Here is a 22,920-nt window from a genome sequence, read left to right as displayed (position 1 = left end):
GCGGTTACTTGTCCGGCCGGCATCGCGCTAAGCCCCGCCCCCAGTCGGTGACTTCACCGGGCCTTCAGCATTACAATGAATGGAGGAGGATTACTATGCTTGTTAGCATAGAAAACTCCTCCCATCAGAATTACTAGCTAATGGGGCAGAAGGCTTTAGAAAGGAGGAATTCCTTTCACCACAGCACCACAGGATTACATGGCCGTGCTGATAGCATATATTGCATTTAGACAATGGCATGTTGATTGTGTAAAAATAAAAAGATAATAAAACAATGGCTCAGTTGAAAGAAAAGGTAATATTAGTATAATCAGTCTGCTTTTTTTATTTTTTTGTTGATTGGATGCATGTGGAAGTGTGCCCCTTACAGTGTGACAGTGTTCGGTATGTTTATGGATGCATGTGGAAGTGTGCCCCTTACAGTGTGACGGTGTCCGGTATGTTTATGGATGCATGTGTAAGGCTACTTTCACACTTGCGCTTGATCGGATCCGTTCTGAACGGATCCGATCATATTAATGCAGATGGAGGCTCCGTTCAGTACAGGATCCGTCTGCATTAATAACTTAGAAAAATTTCTAAGTGCGCAAGTAGCCTGAGCGGATCTGTTCAGACTTTCAATGTAAAGTCAATAGGGGACGGATCCGCTTGAAGATTGAGCCATATGGTGTCATCTTCAAGCGGATCCGTCCCCATTGACTTACATTGTAAGTCTGGACGGATCCGCACGCCTCCGCACGGCCAGGCGGACAGCTGAACGCTGCAAGCAGCGTTCAGCTGTCCGCCTGGCCATGCGGAGGCGAGCAGAGCGGAGGCTGAACGCCGCCAGACTGATGCAGTCTGAGCGGATCCGCTCCATTCAGACTGCATCAGGGCTGGACGGAAGCGTTCTGCTCCACTCGTGAGCTCCTTCAAACGGAGCTCACGAGCGGACAGCAGAACGCTAGTGTGAAAGTAGCCTAAGTGTGCCCCTTACAGTGACGGTGTCCGGTATGTTTATAGATGCATGTGGAAATGTGCCCCTTACAGTGTGACAGTGTCCGGTATGTTTATAGATGCATGTGGGAGCGTGCCCCCTACAGTGTGACGGTGTTCGGCATGTTTATGGATGCATGTGGGAGCGTGCCCCTTACAGTGTGACTGTGTCCGATTGTCTCTAAGCGCTGCAAACACTGAGCACATGACAGATGCCAGAGATAGAGTAAGGAGAAGTTTATGGGCGTACATATGGGGGAGGAATATGAGGCAAGAGGATGAATATGTATGAGGGGGCGGGCACAGGGACACAATGTTAGACAGGAAATCAGCAGATGCTGCCCTGCACTGAGACCCACAATGCAGTGCGGCAGGAAGTGAAGAAACAGATATGTAAACAATGTGTTCTGGGCTGTAGGAGCCATGCTCCAGTGTAAAAGACACCTCAAACCACCTTGGGAACATAGACTTGGCTACTAAAGGTGAGTAAGATGTTTAAAAAAAAAATAAGTTTGATCCCGGACAACCCCTTTAAGAATCTCTACATGGGGATTATTCCCTAACCAAGCTATTTCTTCACTTTAACTCTTTACTAAACTCCTTTCTAAGATGAGAACACAAGTTGTCTACCTAATACAGCATGGTTGACCATCAGATCTAATCCTGATTCTCCAACACACTCCACTGGTCAGCTGTTTAAAGAGATCACCATGCCCTGGTAACACCTGTAGCCTCTTCCTAGTTTATGTAACGTCACAATTTGGCAAGAGTGAAGCGCTTCATTTAAAACTTCATTTGAGTGCTGTACGGTGACACGTCTCTGTACAGTATTCAAATGTATGGGCTTCGCCAAGGTGAAATTTTCACGAGACTTCAGTGTAGAACTTCAGACTTCGATTATTCTACTTAAAAACATTTTTAAAACTGCAATCTGAAGCTGACTTTGGATTCCAGTTTTAAAATGGTTTTCAAATTGAATAATCGAAGTCCAAGCCAAAGTTATTATATCGCAAAGTCTCACGAGACTTCGGGTTCGGTACCAAGGTTTTTTACAGTAATAATTCACAAAGTTATTACACAAAGTCTCACAAGACTTCGCAAAGTAATAACTTCTAATAACTGCCCCCTGCCTTCCTAGTACCATGGCCACTGTGACTATAGAGGTGGCCACAATGCATGGCTTTCTTCATTTATGTACTTGGAGTTTAAAAAACAGCCAAACACTTGCAAAATAAGGAGATTTTCCCTAATGGACTAGGCTTGCTGGTGCTAGAGGTCAAGGTAGAACGACAAGAACTGAGTATATCAATAGAGGTGTCTGCTGATCAAACAGAAGAGCAGTTCAACATTATAAAGTAGATACAAAAAAAGCCCATGACACTGAAGGGAATCTTAACAAGATGTTTTTTCTTTTTTGCTCTACAAAACAGCAAGCAACCCATATGAATAAGCTTTAGATGGTAGCACCAGGTCTCAAAACTGTCTCTCAAAAGAGCCCATACCAGAAACTTCAGCAGAAAAATGAAGCATAACATATGTACGACGATTGGTCTGTCATCAGGGTAGATAAGGTTCCACAGCACCCAGGACCCTAATATCCTTGAGGTATTTCATTCCACCAGTAGGTCCTTCTAGTCTATATCCTTTAGAGTGCCAACAACCCTGAAACCCCAAAAACAGAACACACGTTATAAGAAAGCGAGAATGTAATATGTCACCAATGATAAGTCAGGGCAACTTGTTGTATTGTCTCTTGAAGGCATTTCGCTATTCACCCGACTGGCTTTCTCGAATTGAAAGTCTAATTATCATGACCTGGACGAATGAAAACCTTCATCGACATATTGGAATATAATTTTTCTTGGAGCCCATATGAAAGGTCAGGATTTTGTTGTGCTGTCCAGTGTATTGATTTGATTGCCATTCCGCTCTTGGTCTCTCTGGTTATTCGTGATCTCTGTATCTACACTATCCTCAGGATTTCCACAAAAAATGACCCTCCACCATTTCTGCTTCAGCATATTGATGTTGTACAGAATTGGATTAACTAGTGAGTTGCAGAACGTAAACACTGTAATCCAGAAGAAAACTGTTGGCGATAAGATGAAGTTCTTTCTTAGGTTATGCAGGAGAATCAAAAGGACAATTATAAACACGGGGGTCCACATGACAAAAAAAGAGATCATAAGTATGAAGAGGGTTCTGAACAGCCTGTAGTCTCGTTGGGACACGTGGTACTGGTGGACATCGGAATAGGCCGTACTGCTGATCATCCGCTCACTGATTTCCTTTGTGATCTTCAGAAAAAAATAAATAAAATGTATCAATTTGGTAATTTGTCTGTGATAGCTCTTTAAGGTGAACAGTGCCTTAGTTGGGTTAAAACAAAGACATAGGTTCATCTAGAACCTATCTCAGTTTTGATAATTTATATGAGTATTGCAGTGCACCCCTTTAATTTACAATATTAATTCAAGTGGTTCTCCAGGGCTAATGGGCACATATAAATATCTACATATTGTTAATCCTGGTGACAGAATCCCTTTAACCTTCAGTTGTACCGCAATCTCGGCTGTGATCACATGACTGCCGGTGTCCAGTCAGGACTTCAGCGGAAGAGCCTGCAGCCAGTGGAGCGGTCATATGATCACAGTTTGCAGGGAAGGGCAAATATAGCTGAAAATCTCTTCTTTCCATATTCTCGCTAAAACAGAGCATTTTAATGCCCCGGAGAACCACTTTAAGTTGTCCATCACTGAACCAATTATAGCTCTGCTATTTCCTATTTATGCATTGGTGCCCAAAACTACACAATATTCCATGTCGTTGGTAGATGGGCCCGACATACTTTTGATGAAAAATGGGTGCAAAGAGCTTCTAATTTTCATATTGTAAGTATAACAGTAATGCAGCTTACATTTATTCAGTGTTTTCAATGCTTGCATGTGCCTTTGTGGATAAAGCAGTATGCTGCTACTTGTAGTCCTTGTTTTCCCTTGTATTGCAGCTGTTGTATCTTGCACTTGAACTCACTTTTTATACATAGTTTGGAGGTGCTGGTCTGACTCTGTTTTGTAATATGCCATATGTGGCCTGACTAGTTCTACGGTATGTAAAGCAGTAAAACTATGTTCTCACCATGTGTATCTATTACCCCTCTGATCAGGGGCAGACTAGCCATAGAACCTACATGTAAATTTACTGGTGGGACGATGCCCTCCTCATGGCAGCCAGCTGGGAACACGATGGTCCGATGCACTCAGCATTAGTTACTGCTTAGAGCATCAGGTACTTATGCACCTAGCTGCCGGCTGCAAGTGTCCCCTCTGAATTCAACTGTATTGCCATCCTCCCAGTTGAATACTACAACTGGGGCGGCAGTATTTTGTGCTGCCCTGTGGTATATGGTTCTGCTGAGGCGGTATTTTGTGCTGCACTATGGTATTGCTGCCTGCCTATCTAGTCCTCGCCTACTTGTGTTGCCTGCCATCTGTCAATATGGATCCACCTACAATATGGGGCCACGTTGTTGTTTTTTTTCCAGGGCCACTTTAAGTTCCCTGTCCGCCCTTTCTGTTACATCTCATTATCACATCTGCCTTGGCGGCAGCGGCTTGGTATTGGTTGCAACAGTTCAATTTGCTGTCCACTTATATCCAGAAGAGAAGCAGGACCGGGATAATTTTGGTCTTCAGGTTTTTATTACTCTAAAACCAATATATATTTTTTTTAGTTCATCATTGTCTACTGTAAATTTTGATATATTACATATCCAATTTCAGTTAATTAGGATTTCACTATTTTTGAGGGGTGGGTTATTATTATTATTTTTTTATTGTTATACTTTGTCCTACAAAGGTCAAATATAACATTGGCGGCTTTTTATTAATACCGTTTTTACGCTACACTTTTTCCACTGTATCTGGGGCTGCGCCATTTAATATAATGCATGCTGCACTTCATAAATTTGTTGTAATGTAAAATAATGAGGCATCTACCTTACGTGTGCACCATTTTTTCCTTTTAATAAATAACGGGTGTATGAAGAAGCATTTTTAATTGATTAGCCTAAAAAAACTAACAAATCTATAATTTTTTAATTTTGGCCAGACAGGCAAAGATAGGGTGGTATAGTGTACCCATATTAGAATTCTAGAAGCATTATAAACCAAATCCATATTAAAGATTGAATTACCTTGAAGATCTTGGTGTAGCTGATTATTATACTTAATCCTGGTATCAAGAAGTCCAAAACGATGAATGAAATATCCCAAGCAATTTCTTCTGCAATCGAAGGCCAAAGAAGAGTGCAGACCTGGACTTCCTGATGGGCAAAAATGGGAATATCACCATTTGCATTAAATTGCAGTACACAAGTAAAAATACAAAGGCTTAGTAGTAATCGTAGACACATGCATAGCTGCAAGCCCAGGAGGAGCGGAGGGGAGCATGGGAGTGGTAGTGGCTCTGGCTGTTATTCACATAAATCACAGTGGTAGTCCTCACACCAATGCTCCCTAAAGCCAGGCAGAGATAGGAGGGTGTACCCCTTTTCCCTGAGAGCACATCCTGATGGGGCTCCTGCCGTTGGCACGGATGTAACGCAGGGGATGTCGTTGCTGTGAACGGTGTTGGAGTCAGTAACCAAGCCAGTTGTAGAAAATAGAGAAGTCTCTCTTTACTAAAGTCCACAATGGGAATTGTAGTACATCCAACGGTATCAAAACACAGTTCCAAACGATTCTCCGACAGCAATGTATGGATGTGAGCGATGATGGTGGTTGTAGTACTGCTTTACTCCATCTTTCTCTCTCTAAGGCTACATGCACATGAACGTTGTTTGTGCCACAGTCATATTGGTGTTTGACCGTGACACGGTTGCCGTGCAGACTGGTTGCCAGGGGCAACGTGTAGTTTGTGGTTTGCATAAATTGTCCTCCCTTATGTACCCTCCTTGTACCTTTACCCTCCCTTGTTGTATGTGTGGTGTGGGTTTATGTTCTGGGTGTGTTAAGCGTTTTGTTGGTTGTTACATGTCTGGGCTTTTGTTGGTGTTGGTCCCTGAATGTATGCTATATGTGGTCCCTGCATGTATGCTATACGTCACCCAGTATGTTGATACCTCCGTGAGGGGGCTGGTTTCCTGGAGGGGTTACCATTAGTCTGTATGCAGTGCTGCCTGGGGCATGGGGTCCAGGCAGTATCTGGAGTGCTGGATACCTGTGTGTTGTCTGTACGGTGTCCTGTTTGGTGTGTGGGCACCTGTACTTATGCTCGGGTTCCAGTCGTGGAGGCTTCGGCAGGTGAGTTGTCATGTTGTTCTTACCTGCCAATCCTCTTGCTGTGATCGGCAGGTAAGAACAACATGACAACTCACTCACCTGCCGAAGCCTCCACGACTGGAACCCGAGCATAAGTACAGGTGCCCACACACCAAACAGGACACCGTACAGACAACACACACACAGGTATCCAGCACTCCTGATACTGCCTGGACCCCATGCCGCAAGGAGCACGGCAGCCCAGGCAGCACTGCTTCCAGGCCTTTAGAGACTCCTGTTCCTCCGTGTTGTGGATGAACAGGTCGTCTCCCCTGCTCCTAAGTGAGGGATTTCCAGGACGACTCAAGATTTTAGGTATCCAGGATATGAGCCGGCCCACCATCAGGGTCCGCTCATACGGTTAGGAGTTAGGGAGAGGATTAGGGACGCTGTGGATCCACAAAAAAAAAATGGATGGCATATGGATTTAATCAGTTTTTTTTGCGGACCGCAAAACACATACGGTCGTGTGCATGTAGCCTAAGGCTGGCAATAAGGATTTTGCTAAACTTGTCTGTAATTCTCTTAAACAGTGAATACCTTACTGACTGACGCCAATGATCAGCCCTTCAGATTGTGGACCTTCTAGTTCTTTCTCTCTCTGGAGTACTGTAGAGTAGAGATGGCCTTCTTGATGCAAATATCTCAGAGGTAGTGATTCCCTGGGACTCGGGCTAGCCTTCTGAGAACATGTAGTTCCTCTCTCTAGGGGCGGACCTAGGTCCATCTTCTAGCCTTCTACAAGGGCAGAGTAAGGACTGTTAACCCTGACTCATCCATACATGACTATTCAGGAATTGCAGGTACAATAAAATACATCAAATAACATTATATAGCAAGAAACAATTTTGCAAGTACCTTATTCTGGAGTACTGCACAAATCATGGGACTGTAGCTACTCAACCTATACTCAGCATATTTATACCTATTTTTTTGGCTAGCCTGTACCAATAACAGAAATCTTAGTAGAGTTGCAACAATCATGCACAATTAGTAGGAACATTTTTCAGACACTGGATGACATTGTTTATTGACAATTCCCTCTTCCATAATGAATACATGAGTGTAAGTGAATAGAGGCAATCTTCATAAGCCTGTTTGAGACAGCAATGGGCTCATGCACATGTTCATATTACGGATCCATGTTGAATGCATCCATTTTATGATGCCTATAGTCTACAATAGGTCTATGTGGTACTGGCTTTATACAGAATTTGGCAACTGTGCCATTTGTTATTCCATGCCTCATTAAGTTTGTATTGTTCTTCAGAATCACAGATTTTTTTAAAATAATAAAGTGCTGCTCAGAGACATTATATATTGGCCATGGGATAGCTTGTGGTCAGGGGCATAACTACCATAGCGGCAGACCATGCAACTGCTATGTGGACCAGGGCAAGAGGGGGCCCAGTCTTAGTTGGGATTATCTTGGTCAGGAATCGACCCTCTAACAGAACAATTTTTGGCAGTGAAAAAATGGCCCAAGGGTCATTGAAAAGGGTTTAGACAAAAACCTTGCTATGGGGCCCTTACTTTTCTATGTACGCCACTGCTTGTGGTTCTATTATACGGTACTGTAGGGACTCTCTGTCTACATGCAGGGAACCTTGTCTCAGTTGACTTTTCCATTGATATTCCTACCCAATGTCAAACATGGGTAAACGTTTTTAATCCTACTTTTTAGAACCTAAAAATAAATGAATTACTCCAAATATTTTTTGATGGTAAGCTAACACACTGTACTGTGACTGTACTGCATCACAGAAGGTGTTGGATCCTTAGCTAGGATGGCTGGGGAAGGAGTTTCAGCCCGGAGAAGAAGTGGGTGTGTAGAGCTGTTTCTGTAGTGCAAGTGAGAGCAGAACTGTTCCTGAGGGAGCACATGTGAGTTCATAGCAAAGAAGCAGCCAAACATGAGGACAAGGGCACCTTGAAGTAACCAAGGGAAGTACAGAGCCTGTTTCTGCATCTAATTGCTCTGGTCCACAGTTTTACAAGTGATCTGTTTAAGAGACTGTAGTTATATTTGTTACCAGTATATAAATCCTTACTTTAAAACCAGTTATATGCAAATGGATGCTGCACCACTTGCAATAATATATTTTGATGCATACTCTCCAGTAAAGGAATAGTCAATTGCAACTATTACCTGAGTCTACCTGTCACCCAGCCACCTGCACCTTACCGTAATATGACAAAAGCAACTATACTTTAGTCAAGGCCAACCAAACCTAATATTTATCATTGTTCATTGTGAGCCTGCAGAACTAGACGAGGAGAATGCCAAAGCCGATAAGTGTACAGGAAATCAGAATTGCTGAATAGCAGGCTGATTACCAGGAGCTGGGCGAAAATTGACACTTGTGGCTTTATGTCTAACCCACAATGTCTACAGTGCTGTAATAATGGAAAAGAACGACCATAAATATAAAACATTTAAGTAATTTCAAAGTCCCCAAAAAGTACCTTACTGCGTCCTCTACAATGTTTACCGCACGCTTTTTCAACTGTAGGAATTAAATTACAGCGTCCTCTCCAATTCAAGTGAATGGGACAAACAGCTATAATTACACCGCACCACTGTTACAATGGAGATGGCGTGCAGGTAAACATTGAAGAGGACGAGGCATTTGCATAGTTTATGCTGCCCCTTTAAACAGCTGATTGGTGGGGGTGCTGAGAGTCCCCCAACCAATCTGATCTTGATCACCTATCCTGAAGAAATGTCATCAAAACCATGAAACCAGATGAACCCTTTAATCAAAAAGTTATTCAGAAAACTGACAGACCTGAGCTCCACACCCTGTGTAGTCTGACCCTGTATCCATACACTCTTCTATCTGTCCCTACCTCTTACTAACCGTTCGGGGGGAGTATGACTACACGGGACTTGTTGTCTGTTACTAGGGAAAAAATATATATATTGTAGGGATTTGCTCTGGTAGGCAGGGTAAGCGGATGCAGTACAGAGGCAAGAACACGGTAGTAAAGCAAAGGTTCAGTGTTTATTCACACAAAAAGCAATAAAGCAAAAACAACACCGTGCAGAGTCCTGGTGTTAATTCACACCATATAAAGTCCATGGCACAAACGTGTCACCTGGCGGACTGTTTTGTCCATGGCAAGCCACAGTTGTCCACAGCAGACTTTAGGGCGCCTGATTTTCAGCGTGCGGCTCTCCAGCACGCTACCAACTGGTAGGAACCCAAGACCACAGTGCTTCACAGCTCCACTATGAAAATGCAGGGTGCAGGATAATCCACATCCAGCTGTGACTGCTGGCTGGGTTTGTATTCCCAGCCCAAAACCTGGCCTGGAACGTGGGGAACAGCCACCCACCCTGCTCTTTGGCTGCTCCCAATAAGATCCGGCCCGGATCGGCTTTACAGCCACACTAAGTAAAAACACTGTGTCAGCCAGCCTTGCTGCTGCTGACACACTAAACCAGGGCTGGCCAACCTGCGGCTCTCCAGCTGTTGTAAAACTACATTTCCCATCATGCCCTGCTGTAGGCTGATAGCTGTAAGCAGTCTAGGCATGCTGGGAGTTGTAGTTTTGCAACAGCTGGAGAGCCGCAGGTTGGCCAGCCCTGCACTAAACTGCGGGTTCCTATCTCACCAAGGCCAGGAACCTCGGTGACACGTACCTTCCGTCAATGATGGACCCCTGCGCCTTGCTACAATATATATATGAATATGGATAAGTAAATAAAGGAGTTGTGCAGGCAGTATTGTAATCTCCCTTGCGGGAAGGTCGCCAGTACTTGTAATTACACTACGCCGCCGACTTCCGAGACAACAGGCAGTATAATGTAGCCCTCGTCGTATGAAGTGCCGCCCCCTTTACAAATAGTGCTGGGTGTCAGGCCCCTGCCGATCAGATATTGATGATCTATCCTGGTCGGCGTGGGTCGAAACAATGTAAATCATAAATACAGTTTTCCAAAGGTCATCTCAACCTCAGTAGACATCTTTCCGTCCCACTGTAACATGGTTTTGCCATATGAAATAGGTGGAAAGGTAATTGTCTAGTAAGTGGATTAAGTCTGCATCTTTGTAATACTTCATAACATCAGGTAATAACCACGCAGAAGATTGTTTGTTAATGGATTTAAGGTCTAAGCCATTGAGCAGCACTCGCACACTCTCATTCTGCACAGTAAATAAGTATCCTGATTATCAACAGATTTAGATATTACCAAAGGCATCATCAGGTTCAACGATGACACACCTGTGGTCGAAATATGTCCCTAGCAGAACTAGAAGCTACATTACTGACATACAATATAAAACTACCAATGCTCTAGGGAACCTAACATTTTTTTTATGCCAGGTGAGTTTCAATTTTGGTTCTTCAACCTTGTCTTGGATGTTAAAAGACCAAGGCGTTTTTCATCACATTTCAAGGACAATTACTTTTAAATGTTTCTGTTGACATGGAGGGAGGGCTTATTTTATGTGGGGCACATTGCATTGTTTAATGGTATAATTTTGGGGTCCATAGAGTTTATTGTTTAGTGTTAAGTTTTATATTTGGGGGAACCTATGTGTTTTGGCTTGCTGTTTATCATGCAGTAAAAATAGAACGCTAACTTTACCCTATGGGCTATTGGATATAGAAACACAAAAGGTGCCATAAATAAGTAAAACAAAGTAAAAAAAACTAAAACAAATCCACTGATCAAATGGAGTTGTGCGAGGGTCCTGGCACAACTCAATAAAGTGTTTTGGGGTGGCTACAGCCACCAGACTGCTGCTCCCTCCTTGTGGGTTCACCAGAGGGTCCCAATAGTTATGGTAATGGAAAATCAAAAAAGAGCATTGACGGGCGATGTCCAGATGAATTGCAAAACTTGGAGTTTTATTAAAACATGAAAACAAATAAACCTATAGCTGTTTAATGTTTTTGTCAATGTCACTGTATAAGGGCTTGGGTTTTTATTAATGGTACTGTTTTGGGGTGCATAAAATTTATTGATTAATTTTTATGGGGTTTTTTATGGGTGCATTTCTGCCATTGTTGTAAAAAACAATTGCAAAGTAATTTATTTTTTTGTGACATGGTCACAGATGACCCATTAAAACAACCTATAATTTATAAAAATGTTGACATGTTATATAGTCACATATCAGAAGCTTTGGTTGGTGGATGTCCGGGTGCTGACACTGTCACTGTGCATAACAAGGAACTGTAGCGTATGAGCAGTCCAGGTCACTGGGCAGTTCAATGATAGAATGATCCGGTCACATGACTGTCCATCAGTGGTCACACTGGTACTACAATGCCACCCAACCAGGGATGTGAACCACTGAAATCTACCCAAGTTGTTTTGAAAGCAGGAAACTGGTGCAGATGTTCACCATACATTATATTAGTAGGTTACTGTATGTACTACCACATTTTGGAAAAGAATGAAAGAGTGGCCAACTCCTTTAAGAGAATATGATTTCTGTAGATAGTCTTGTCTTCCCTTTGCACTGTTAGGTTTCCACTTGGGGTGTTGATGATTTTTGGGTCTACTGGCCCATTTAGGTAATGAACAATCTTGTATTTTCCTCTTTTCCTTCATCTCACTCATCTGAGCGAACTGTTAATTTTTTTCTCATTATATGTCCAAAATAATGAAAAGTTGTACTTCCAAGGGCTTGTGTGATTTACAAAAACTATTCCCAAACCCAACAAATTCTGGGGTAACAGAAGGGACGCAAATCTGTTAACCAAAATGAACTTTGACTATAAATAGTTTTTTCCTCACCGGAGGACCTGGTATATCTGTGGGAAATAGGAACTGTGTAATACTTTATTTTTCCTGCGGTGGCACTGTGGGGGAATCGAACACTTGCTGCTCATTTCTGACAGATTATGAATGATTGCTGGAGGTCTCAGCAGTGGGACACCCTGAGGTCAACTTTTTGTTGGGGGCTCTTCTAAAAAAAGTAATTATTGGTTTAGAAGACAAATTGGCATTTCCATTTTATTTACCAGGACCTGAAGATTAGAAGATTACAAAAGACATGACCTGATGATGGATTTTCTTTCAGGGGAGGATCTAGGTAATAATATACTACCATATGCTCGTTACACACTCAACAATAACAAACGTGAAAAACATCATATATATCATATCAAACATTAAAGACGAAGAATCTTAGTAAAAAAGTGTTTATCTCTTTGACCTTATGTTTTTTTTTTTCATGTAACATTACATCATGGGGGATTTCCTAAGGCTTTGTCGACAAAGATCAATATCAAGTTTGAGAGAAGTGAATATAAGATTATTCTTCCCTTCTTCTGATTCATCAGAACAGAAAAATATATAAAATAATGTATCCTGTATTTTAAGGAGCCGTTATGCTCAGTTATGCACATTTTCCATCCGTTTTAGCCAACGCCTGACTCGAATCACCAAAAATTCTGATGCAATTTTTAACAAATTCAGATCAAATCTGCTAAGTTTAGCATGAACTCGCTCATCTCTAATTGTGAGGATGTGCTCCAAAAAGGTGCATGAGCCCTCTACTGAACCTCCATATTTCCTCTGATTTCATATGATGAAATGCCTTTCATGAAGTCATACTGTATGGAGGGTTTTCTGGTGAAAACAAAATGTGGCAGTTTTCATCGGACTCCATATGTACAAAGGTATTCATCCCTAGAAACACTGCATGTTCTCTGGTGCAGGTAGGCGTCTGGTTCCATGCCATCACTCGCCATCACTTATGCCATCACTCGCCCCCATACTGTCTAGTGGTTTGCTGGCGGCAGATCGTAATTAGCTAGTGCAATCTGCCGCATGGAAAAATCACAATTGGCGGCAGTATTACACTGCAAGATGATCGCTAATGAGCATTCATATGAATGCTCATTAGCGGTCATCTGCCAAAAAATGGGCAGGTGTGATACAGGCTTTAGGGAAATTGTAGATTCTGAGATGGTGGGAGGTAGGGGGGCTATTTATTCAGCTTTTACAAAGAAAATTGTCACGTACAAAGATTTGAATAATATTCAAAGAGTGGGCTGAGATACAGTAATTTTGAAGCTTGTGTGAATTAGTGCATAATTTAGCACCTACAAAAATATCACAGTACAACAGGTCACGACAGTCATACAACATATCAGAGCCTGAAGCTGGCCACAGACGTAACAATCTGATCTCAGTACAACTCACATTGTAATTTTTTTTAAAAATGGGACTGTTTGTGACAAAAAGATATTAAAGCGGTTCTTTACCTTTTTCTTACTGATGATCTATCCTGTGGATAGATCATCAGCATCTGATCGCCGGCCGCCTTGTCGCTTCAATGGTGCTGAGTTGCGCACAGGCCACATGATATAGTTCTGACGTCACTGGACTGTGGGAAGCAGCGAGAAGGCTATGGTGCTACTGCCTTCTCAAACAGCTGATCAGCGGGCATCCCTGGTGTCAGACCCCGCCAATCAAATGCTGATACATCATCAGTAAAAATAAAAGGGTAGGACGAGATGGCACACAACATGAAGATAAACGTGTCATATTTTTTACATTATTATTATATGCACATGCGGTCATGTTGTGGCCAGGCGTTATGTTTTCACTGCTTGGTCCTGTCCATCAAAGTGCAGATTTGGAGCAAAATTTTGCGCAGCCGTGATGATGTCATAACGCCGCCCGGCATTGTGACATCCTACGTTACCGCGCATGGAATTTCGTGCAAGATCTCCATGCAAGATGATGGCGGCCGGAACATGGATCAGGTAAGTATGTTTTTTTTGTTTGTTTTTGTTTTACACTATTTCAGGTTAAATTGATTCGTTACCACGAAGCACGGGGAAATTTGGCTTCAGGGCGAATTAAAATTATCCTGAAATTTGGATCAAAGTCTGGCACATTCTGTAGCTGCGGGCTGAATGTTTGTTTGGCTGACAATTATTCCTCGCAACCACGCCATAAACATACACGTTCAGATCAGTCAAGCGTGTATCTGTTCCCAATAGGGAGAGAAGAGGAAGCTGCTGCCAGACACCTCTAGCAGCGACTAGGGCATAATAAATGAAATATGCCCGATCCTGCGGGGGGAGAGTCAGAAGGCACCCATACACATAAGATCATCAGCTTTTAGGCTACTTTCACACTTGCGGCAGCAGGGTCCAGCAGGCTGTTCAGACGGGAGAACAGCCTGCCGGATCCGTGCTAATGCTAGCCCATCGTGCTGCCGGAAGTCCGCTCCGGCCACATTCACTATAATTGGGGCGGGCCGGAGGTCCGTCCGCAGCACGGCAAACAAGCTGAGAGGCGGCCAGACAAAAAAGCGCAGCCGGAACAGCGAAATAACTATTGGTGAATGAGTGTTGAAGGGGTATGGGTACCCTTACCAACTACACCATGCCACTCCAAATACCCAGTGCTGCCCTCCACATTAGGAAAGGTAACAATTTATGTAAGAAGGGAAGTGTTTATTCTCTTGCTTTATGATCTTTTCCCATGTGAGATGACCTTTCAAATGATTTTTATGGAAGATGTTATCACGCTATGTAAAAGAGAACTGATTAGGAGATACGAGAGCCTCGGACACAGTCCAGCATGGAGGCGATGCCTGCTACTGTGGAATTTAAAAGCTCTGTTTGACAAATGCGTAAGGAAGATAGACCTAAAGTAAACCTGTTCCTCATGAGTCACTGGTGAGAGCTTGCGGATCAGTAAATGGATTTACATGTAATATGTGTACTGGGAGTGCAACGTCTTACTGAGCAAACAGACATTCTGAAAAGGAGAACCCCAAGCTGTGTGTGACTTGGCACCATGACATACGGTTTAGTGCATGTCGGTATCAGAGAATATGTCTTATTTCCTGATATGCTCATAATCCAAGTTGCATCAACTATTAACTCTTTCCGCAACATTACTGTGAGTTCATCGTGAATATTAACGTCCCTGCTACATGATTGTGCAACACAAAATGGGCAAAAAAGAATTACTAGAATGTCTATGGAGGTATGGATAATATGACATTTTATTTAAAAGGGAATCCAGTCTGTCAGGAGTTTTCATCCTGCCAAACTGCTGACAGCACTAGAGGCAGGGGCTGGGTAGGGCAGTGCAAATATAACTTTGGTAGAGCTTTTATTATCAGGAGTAGTGTGAATATGAAGCTTTATTAAGCTAGGTTCTGATCCTGCAAGTGCCCAGCTTCACTGTGACATGCTCTCTGTACTTAGATGCTTCACAACTAGCACAAATAGCATTTCTAAGAAAATCTTCAAAAAGCCTACCCACAATAGAGGTTACACTTATAGGTCTTTGGTTTTGGCTCCACTTTTCTTCCCAGATAAGACAGGTTACAATATTTTAAGGGGTCGTGTGACTTCAGCAAATAGCATTTATTATGTTTAGAAAGTAAATACAAGAACTTACTAATGTATTGCGATTGTTCATATTGCTTCCTTTGCTGGCTGGATTCATTTTTCCATCACATTATACAAGTCTCGTTTCCATGGTTACGACCACTCTGCAATCCAGGAGCAGTGGCCTTGCTTGCACACTTTAAAAATAAAAGGCACTAGCCTATGCGAGCTCCTACAGTCCTGGTCACCGGAGAGGCCAGCACTTTTTCCTGTTGTGTGCAAGCACGACCACTGCTGATGGATTGCAGGGTGGTCATAGCCCCAGTGTATAATATGATGGAAAAATGAATCCAGCCAGCAAAGGAGGCAATATGGACAATCACAAGGGTAAGTGCCTTATATTAACTTTCTCTACATGATAAATGCTACTTGCTGAAGTGACACAACCCCTTTAATGAGGATCTTCCTAATCACTTTGTATTTCCGAGGATAGTGACATCACATGTCCCTTCCAGATTTCCCCCGACATGTTATTTTCCACTGTGAACACAACAGAGAAACTGCTCAATAAGTTCACTTCTGGTTCTATTTCAGTTCTTGAAGTTAGGTACCTCTCACAATGAAAATTGAGGAGGCTTAAAAAAATATCCCATTCAGTGTTTGTATTCTTATTTTTAACGGTATTGTCATGGGCAATGAAATTGTAGGAAAATGGTCTTCTCAAAGATACCTTTCAGCACTGGGGTCCTGGGTTCGAATCTGACCAAGGACAACATCTGCATGGAGTTTGTATGTTCTCCCCGTATTTGCCTTTGTTTCCTCCGGGTTCACCGGTCCTCCCCCACTTCAAAGACATACTGATAGGGAACTTAGATTGCGAGCCCCATTGGGGACAGCTTGTTGCTATGTCTGTAAAGCGATGCGGAACATGTCAACGCTATATAAGTGCATACATTATTTTTTTTTTTAAAAGACAACCTCACCAATTGTGACGAGAAGCAGGTTTTTGTCTCCAATGACACAAATTCTATAGTATAGGAACTCCACAGACACTACTTTTCCACGAAAACGGCTTATTCTCAACCTCACTGATTTCATTTTATGTCCTATTCATTTATAGAAAGGGGCGACTGAAGTTATGATAAAATAAATAAAAGGCGTCCTATGTCCAGGCAGGATGAAATACTACCAATCATCTCCAATCAGCCACGTGGTAAGGGACAAGCATCCACTTGATATTCGTATTGTTTGCATAAGTCCCTTCTCTGGTCTGTTTCCATGGGTCACTTCAGATCCCTTAGTTCCACATTTGTTTCCTGCATAATGTACCTCGTTTCACTCTGTAGGTTTGCGGTCCATAACGCTGTAAATGGGGGCGCTGTAACGGGAAGAATTCTGAAGGGCCAGTGACTGCAAGGAATGGCAGAGCCCTCTTCATGGCTGCCGGTTGGGTACATAACGATCTGATGCTCCTGGTACTTATATACCCTGCCTTCGGCTGCAGGTGCCCTCCATAAAGGGGTCATCTCTGCTGCCTCTTCAGCAGCGCTAGATTACCCTGCTTCCTGTCTGCTGAGTGAGCGGTAACCTTCTGTTTGATTGACAGGCAAGCAGCCCTGCTTGCCTGCATGTGCGCGCTCCCGATGCTCAGTGCCTTAGAGCGGGTGTGCTGTCTAAGACCTGAAAAACTTTTCAGAGCTCAGCAGCTGCTCTCGCTCTGTATTGCTGGAGTGAACAGCTCCAGGGCTGTTGTGTATGCTGTGGACCTGTCCCACTGAGATCTGGAGCTACAGCGCTTGCACGATTATGCACACACCCAACGCACTAGACTGAGGAAAGATCATCATCTTCATTCTTCTTGGGTTTGTCTACAGGATGACATCCATGAGACAACCCCTTTAATTCAACTTTTTGCTTCCTGATTCAGATGAATGCAACTGATTTTTAGTCGCATACATTTTCTGCAACAAGATCTGCCACATATGAAGGCACCGTAATGTTCCCATGCAAGAAGGCTGTGAGCATTACATGCATACAGCCTCAATGTAGAAGAGCTGGAGGAGTAGATCACAGACATGCCGGGGGTTGCTGTCACATTATTGGGTAGAGTGCCTATGTCCGCCATATACAGTGAGGACATTTCACCAGATACGGCTTTTTGTTCTTCCATGTATTGCTCCTTGGGGGAGGGGGTGGGTTGAATTTCATCCCTGAGCATGGGCTTTGAAGACCACAACTGCGGTAGGGGTTGCATTTAGAAGCTGCCATAGAGCAGTGGTCATACACACCCATAGCTACAGAAACATCACATCCCTGGAGCTGTGTTAATAGGGGACATGGGGAAATGGAGATGCATAAGCATAACAATGTAAAATGGTGTATTTATGGTATAAAACACACTAATCTGTTCTTAATAAACATGTATTATTGCAGATGAGGAAGGACATTTATGGGAAAATTATATGTATGCAAATACAAAAATAAATGACTTTTTGTAAGACCAGATTTGCATATAGAGCGCAGTAGTTTACATATGGGTCCGAACAAGTGGCTAGACATTTTACCAAAATGCAAAATAAAATGACACGACTTAGAAGACAAGCTACAGTCATGAGGAAAGCAAAGCAAACGGCCCAGTCCAAGTCCAGACCTCGACGCAATGGAAATGCTACGGCAGGACCTTGAAAGGGCTGTGCAAAAACGAATGCCCATAAACCTGAATGAGCTGAAGCAACCTTGTAGAGTGAGCCAAAAATCCTCCCGAACGATGTGAGACTGATTAATCCATACAGAAAATGATTACTTCAAGTTATTGCTGCTAAAGGTGGTCCTACAAGCTACTGGTTCATGGAGGGACTTAGAGGGACATTTACTAAGACCGGCGATTTAGACGCCGGTCTTGCTCCATGTCCGCTGGCGCCATCCTTTACAGAACTTAGACACTGGCCGCGTGACTTGCATAAATCTACAACAGCTTCCTTGCTGGCTTAGATTCAAGTAATTTCTACGGCAAAAACAGGCATAGAAAATGATAGATGAGACAGGCCGGCCAGTCCGCCTCCGCCACCTTGGAAAAGTGGCATGAGCGGGGAAAAGTCGCAGATTGGGCTACAAATCCCCTTTGTGATCAAATCTACGACAAAAGTACGCCAAAAAGTGGCATTCGCTTCATAAATGACCTCCTCAGATTTTCACACAAGGATTTTCCATTTTGGCTTCATTTTTTAAAGAATAAACAATGACTCGGTGGAATCTGTTGGGTGCTGTTCATGTGAGGTGGTATTTACCTTCTTTTAAGACCTTCTAGGGAAACAGATGTTTTTTTATTTTTTATTATGTCCTGATACGTAAAACTATAAAATTCAAAGAGGGTACAATTTGTTTTTCTAATGACTGTGCATATAGCAAATGTGCTATTAGGTTAGTGACGTACCATTACCAGGTAAGCACCTGGAGCGCAGCAGGTGAACCTCACAAATCCCAGCACACTACTGTTAGTTTAAAGTAAAGAGAGTCTCTACATTGGTAGTAATAGTCAGTGTCAGAGCACCTGCTTTACTCCTAAGGAGCAATCTTCTCACCAACAATACAGGCACCCACCCCTGAAGAAGTGCTTATGAGCTCCACCCTGAAATGATTTCTACTATTTTACTACATGTTTTATACAAGATGTTCTTCTTGTGAGTATTCAGAATAAATATAACAGGCTGTTTTACCTTCCGAGATTTTGATACTGATGACCTATCCTCAGGATAGGACATCAGTACCTGATCGTGGGGGTCCGACACCCGAGAACCCCGTCAATCAGCTGTTCAAGAAGGCAGCGGCGCTCCTGTGAGTGCCGCAGCCTTCTCACAGCTTACCAAGCAAATGCTGTACATTGCATAGTGGTTGTGCTTGGTCCCAGGTGTCGGACCCCCACCGATCAGATACTGATGACCTATCCTGAGGATGCACTGTTGTCTATCAGGACTCTGGGGCATATTTATTAAATCCCCTGGATCCACCGAAGTTATAAAGAAGTGCCGGCCTCTTCATAACTTTGGTGGATCCTCCGCCGGTTCTAAATGTAAGCCAGCTTCCGAGTAATTTTTGTACTTTGAATTGCTCCTTGTACGTGCAATGATAATCAAATATCCAGATTTTAGACTGTGATGACCTATCCTCTGGAAAGGTCATCCATATCAGATCGGTGGGGTCCCACACCCAGAACCCCCACCAATCAGCTGCCGGTTCTGGAAACTAGTGGACGGAGCAGGAAGCAGAAGGCTCTGTCCACTGTGTAGAAATTGTGCTGGCGCACTGCAGCTGAGGGTTGGTCATCAATATTTAAAAAAATGGACAACCCCTTTAACCCATTATTAAACCTATGATGCCATACACTTTTGATCGCTGTCTGCCAAATCCTCGTTTGGGTGAGTGTCTGTGTTCTCAATAGTCGACAGAGCTGCTGACAGACACCTTTGGCGGTGGCTTATCTCCCATAGGAAGAAAGTAATGGGTATGTTGAAATCCAACAGTCTCATCCTCTGCGGTCGGATACACATTAAATGGATGGTCAGTGGAGTGGAAATTGGTAGATTCTACAAGTGAGTGGCGGCCATACACATTAGATGAACCTCGGGTTTGGCAGGCATTCGTCTAATGTTTATGGCCACCTTTAGGCTCCAGGACAAGCCTATGTATTTTGTATCTTTACATCCGCTCTTTAGTGATGACTTCGCTGATCAGGCATTTCAACTATTTATTGAATCTTATCATCTTGTGTACCTCCAAAATCTTTCATTCCTATGGAGAAACCGCTTTTAATTGGAAGAGACTTGCTTGCTTGTTCAAACACAGATTTTTCCAGGTGTCTAATAGCGTTCTGGGCGGCAGACTATGAAGTGTTAAAAGGGACTTAGGGGTTATTTATTATACAGAAATACGCCTAAATTAAGCAAGGAAGCTGTCTGACATTTAGAACTGGCGCTGAATGCGCCAAAGTTATGGAGGCCAGCTATGGGGCCATCTAAAATGCCGGTCTGAATAAATGTGCTCCTTAGGCCTTTTTCACAAGACCGTATGGCTTTTTCTGTGTTTTGCGGGCCGTTTTTTCCGGATCTGTTGTTTCGTTTTTTGTTTACGTTTTTACGTATGGCATATACAGTATACAGCAATTACACAGAAAAAATTGGGCTGGGCATAACATTTTCAATAGATGGTTCTGCAAAAATACGGAAGACATACGGATGCATTTCCGTATGCGTTTCGTTTTGTTTGCGGACCCATTGACTTGAATGGAGCCACGGACCGTGATTTGCGGACAAGAATAGGACAGGACTCAAAATCTAGCGGAACGGAATTGCGGACATACGGAAAGCTCACGGAGTACATTCCGTTTTTTTTGCGGACCCATTGAAATGAATGGTTCCGTATATGGAACGCAATAAACGGCCCGTATATGGAACGCAATAAACGGCTGTTATAAAATAGCACAAGTTATTGATGTTATTGTGGCTTCCGATGGTTTTTACGCTCGTAGCAGAAAATTCCTGCCAACCTGTTCTGCTGCTCTGCGTATGACTGCACACAGGTGACAACAAAAATAAAATGCTTTATTCCCATCACATACAGAACTAGCAGACCGTAGCTAAACAAATGCACTCGTATATGACCACGTACATAACCTACAGCGCACGGTCATAGGAGTGTTCATGTAAACTTTATACACCAGACACTAAAAAGTCTCACTGATAGCAGGAAAACAATTGAGGCATTGGGGGAGATTTATTATCTCCTTGTACCTGAAAAGTAGCATTAAAAACACTTTAAAAAAATTCTCACATCTCTCCTCTTCTATGCCACCCTTACCACTTTCCCTAAAGGGGGCGTGACAGGAGTGGAAAGAGGCTTGGTCGCTTGCCCGGCAAATTTATCTTAATTTATGACACATTTTTCAGCGCAAATTAAGCCACAAATCTAAGGCAGCTTTTAACTCTCAGAAATAAATATGTAAAAAAGATAGGCACTCCTCCTTCTAGTATGTATGTAGGATCAAAAAGATTAAAATATTGCATCACCAATTGTATATTACAACGAAAAATATTAATAAGAAAAGTTCAGATTGATGAAGGTCAACCATATCAGGCAAATCTATAAAGTTGAGCGCTTATTTTGAATAGCCTTTCTTAGATATATGTACGTAAAGGGGATGAGGATAAAGTAATGATATGGATCTTTTTATTTATTTTATATATAATTTCTGCATTATTTGGTCCAAATACATATATTAAGGCAATGTTTGAGACTTGATACAATGATTGGGATAAATAAAAGGGAAGTACTCCCAAAAAAAACACATATATAAAGAAATTGTAAAAAAAAAAAAAAAAATAACACTCTTGCTATATATTCCAGCTAAAGGATTTTAAACACGATCAATACAGAAGAACTTACCTTATTATTCACGGTCTGTGTTACCACATTGAAGAACAGACACATGGGTAAGGCGGTTAGGGCTGAGAAGCACCAGATGGTCGCCATTCCTATTGCCACCACTTTAACATTATAGTTGGTGGCCTGGGACATCTTCATAATACAGATCATCCTCTCCAGGCTGACGGCAGACAGGGAGATCAGAATAACACAACCACTGAGACAGATGACATAGAACAGCAGATGGCAGAAGAAATCACCCAAGATCCAAACCTCACTCCATCGGACGACTAAGATGAGCGGTATCATGCTGATGAACAGCAAGTCCGAACAGAAAAGGTTCAGCACAAAGCAGTTGGCAGTTACCATTTTCTTCTTTTTAACTAGCGAGACAATGGCGCAGATATTGACCAAGCAGGAGAACAAGAACACCACGGAGAGGAATAAAGTCTCAAACACTTTCAATGTAAGGGACCTGTCGAACTCGGAATAAAAATTAAAATAGGTGAAGTTGAAACCTTCTTCAGACTGACACGATACAACCATGTAGCCCATAGCAGATGAGTGGTTACAAAGTCGCAATCAAAAGCGAAGCACGTAAAGTGCGATTACGTCCAGTAATGGTCAGGAGGCTTCACATTTGACAAGTCCCCTGCGTTCAGCTGGCATCACAGTGAAGGCTCTGCTGTGATGAGTGCAGCTCCGGGCAGCCAGTCTGTGATTTGAAACTAGGAAGTTACACGGCATTCTTATAACTATCCACCCATCTAAAACAAAGCTGAAGGTGTCGAGCTTTTATGATGTCTGCTCTTGTATTAGGAAATAATAACTCTGTTTCAGGTAATATTTACACAGTGAAAAATTCTCGTTAAATTGCTTGTTCCTG

At 42.8% G+C, this 22,920-nt stretch overlaps 1 protein-coding gene across 1 annotated transcript; it reads right to left on the bottom strand.

The window, feature by feature from the left end:
• Positions 1-2,053: 2,053 nt before the first annotated feature.
• On the bottom strand, positions 2,054-22,733 carry FFAR4 (free fatty acid receptor 4). The gene is made up of 3 exons (XM_044299379.1): positions 22,056-22,733; positions 5,171-5,299; positions 2,054-3,272 (listed from the first exon to the last, which is right to left on the bottom strand). Exons 1-3 carry the CDS (start codon positions 22,587-22,589, stop codon positions 2,856-2,858), a joined length of 1,080 nt encoding a protein of 359 aa, XP_044155314.1. The 5' UTR covers positions 22,590-22,733; the 3' UTR covers positions 2,054-2,855.
• Positions 22,734-22,920: the final 187 nt, after the last annotated feature.

Source organism: Bufo gargarizans, chromosome 6 (genome assembly GCF_014858855.1).
Source record: "Bufo gargarizans isolate SCDJY-AF-19 chromosome 6, ASM1485885v1, whole genome shotgun sequence".
NCBI classification, from domain to species: Eukaryota; Metazoa; Chordata; class Amphibia; order Anura; family Bufonidae; genus Bufo; species Bufo gargarizans.
The sequence above is the reverse complement of the archived record's forward strand: the minus strand, read 5'-3'. Positions and strand labels throughout refer to the sequence as shown.

Coding starts and splice junctions, on each gene's coding strand:
- FFAR4 (XM_044299379.1), bottom strand. CDS start 22,589: ATGGGCTACATGGTTGTATCGTGTCAGTCTGAAGAAGGTTTCAACTTC. Junction 5,300..22,055: donor CACAGACCGTGAATAATAAG/GTAAGTTCTTCT, acceptor TTTGCCCATCAG/GAAGTCCAGGTCTGCACTCT. Junction 3,273..5,170: donor GCTACACCAAGATCTTCAAG/GTAATTCAATCT, acceptor TTTTTTCTGAAG/ATCACAAAGGAAATCAGTGA.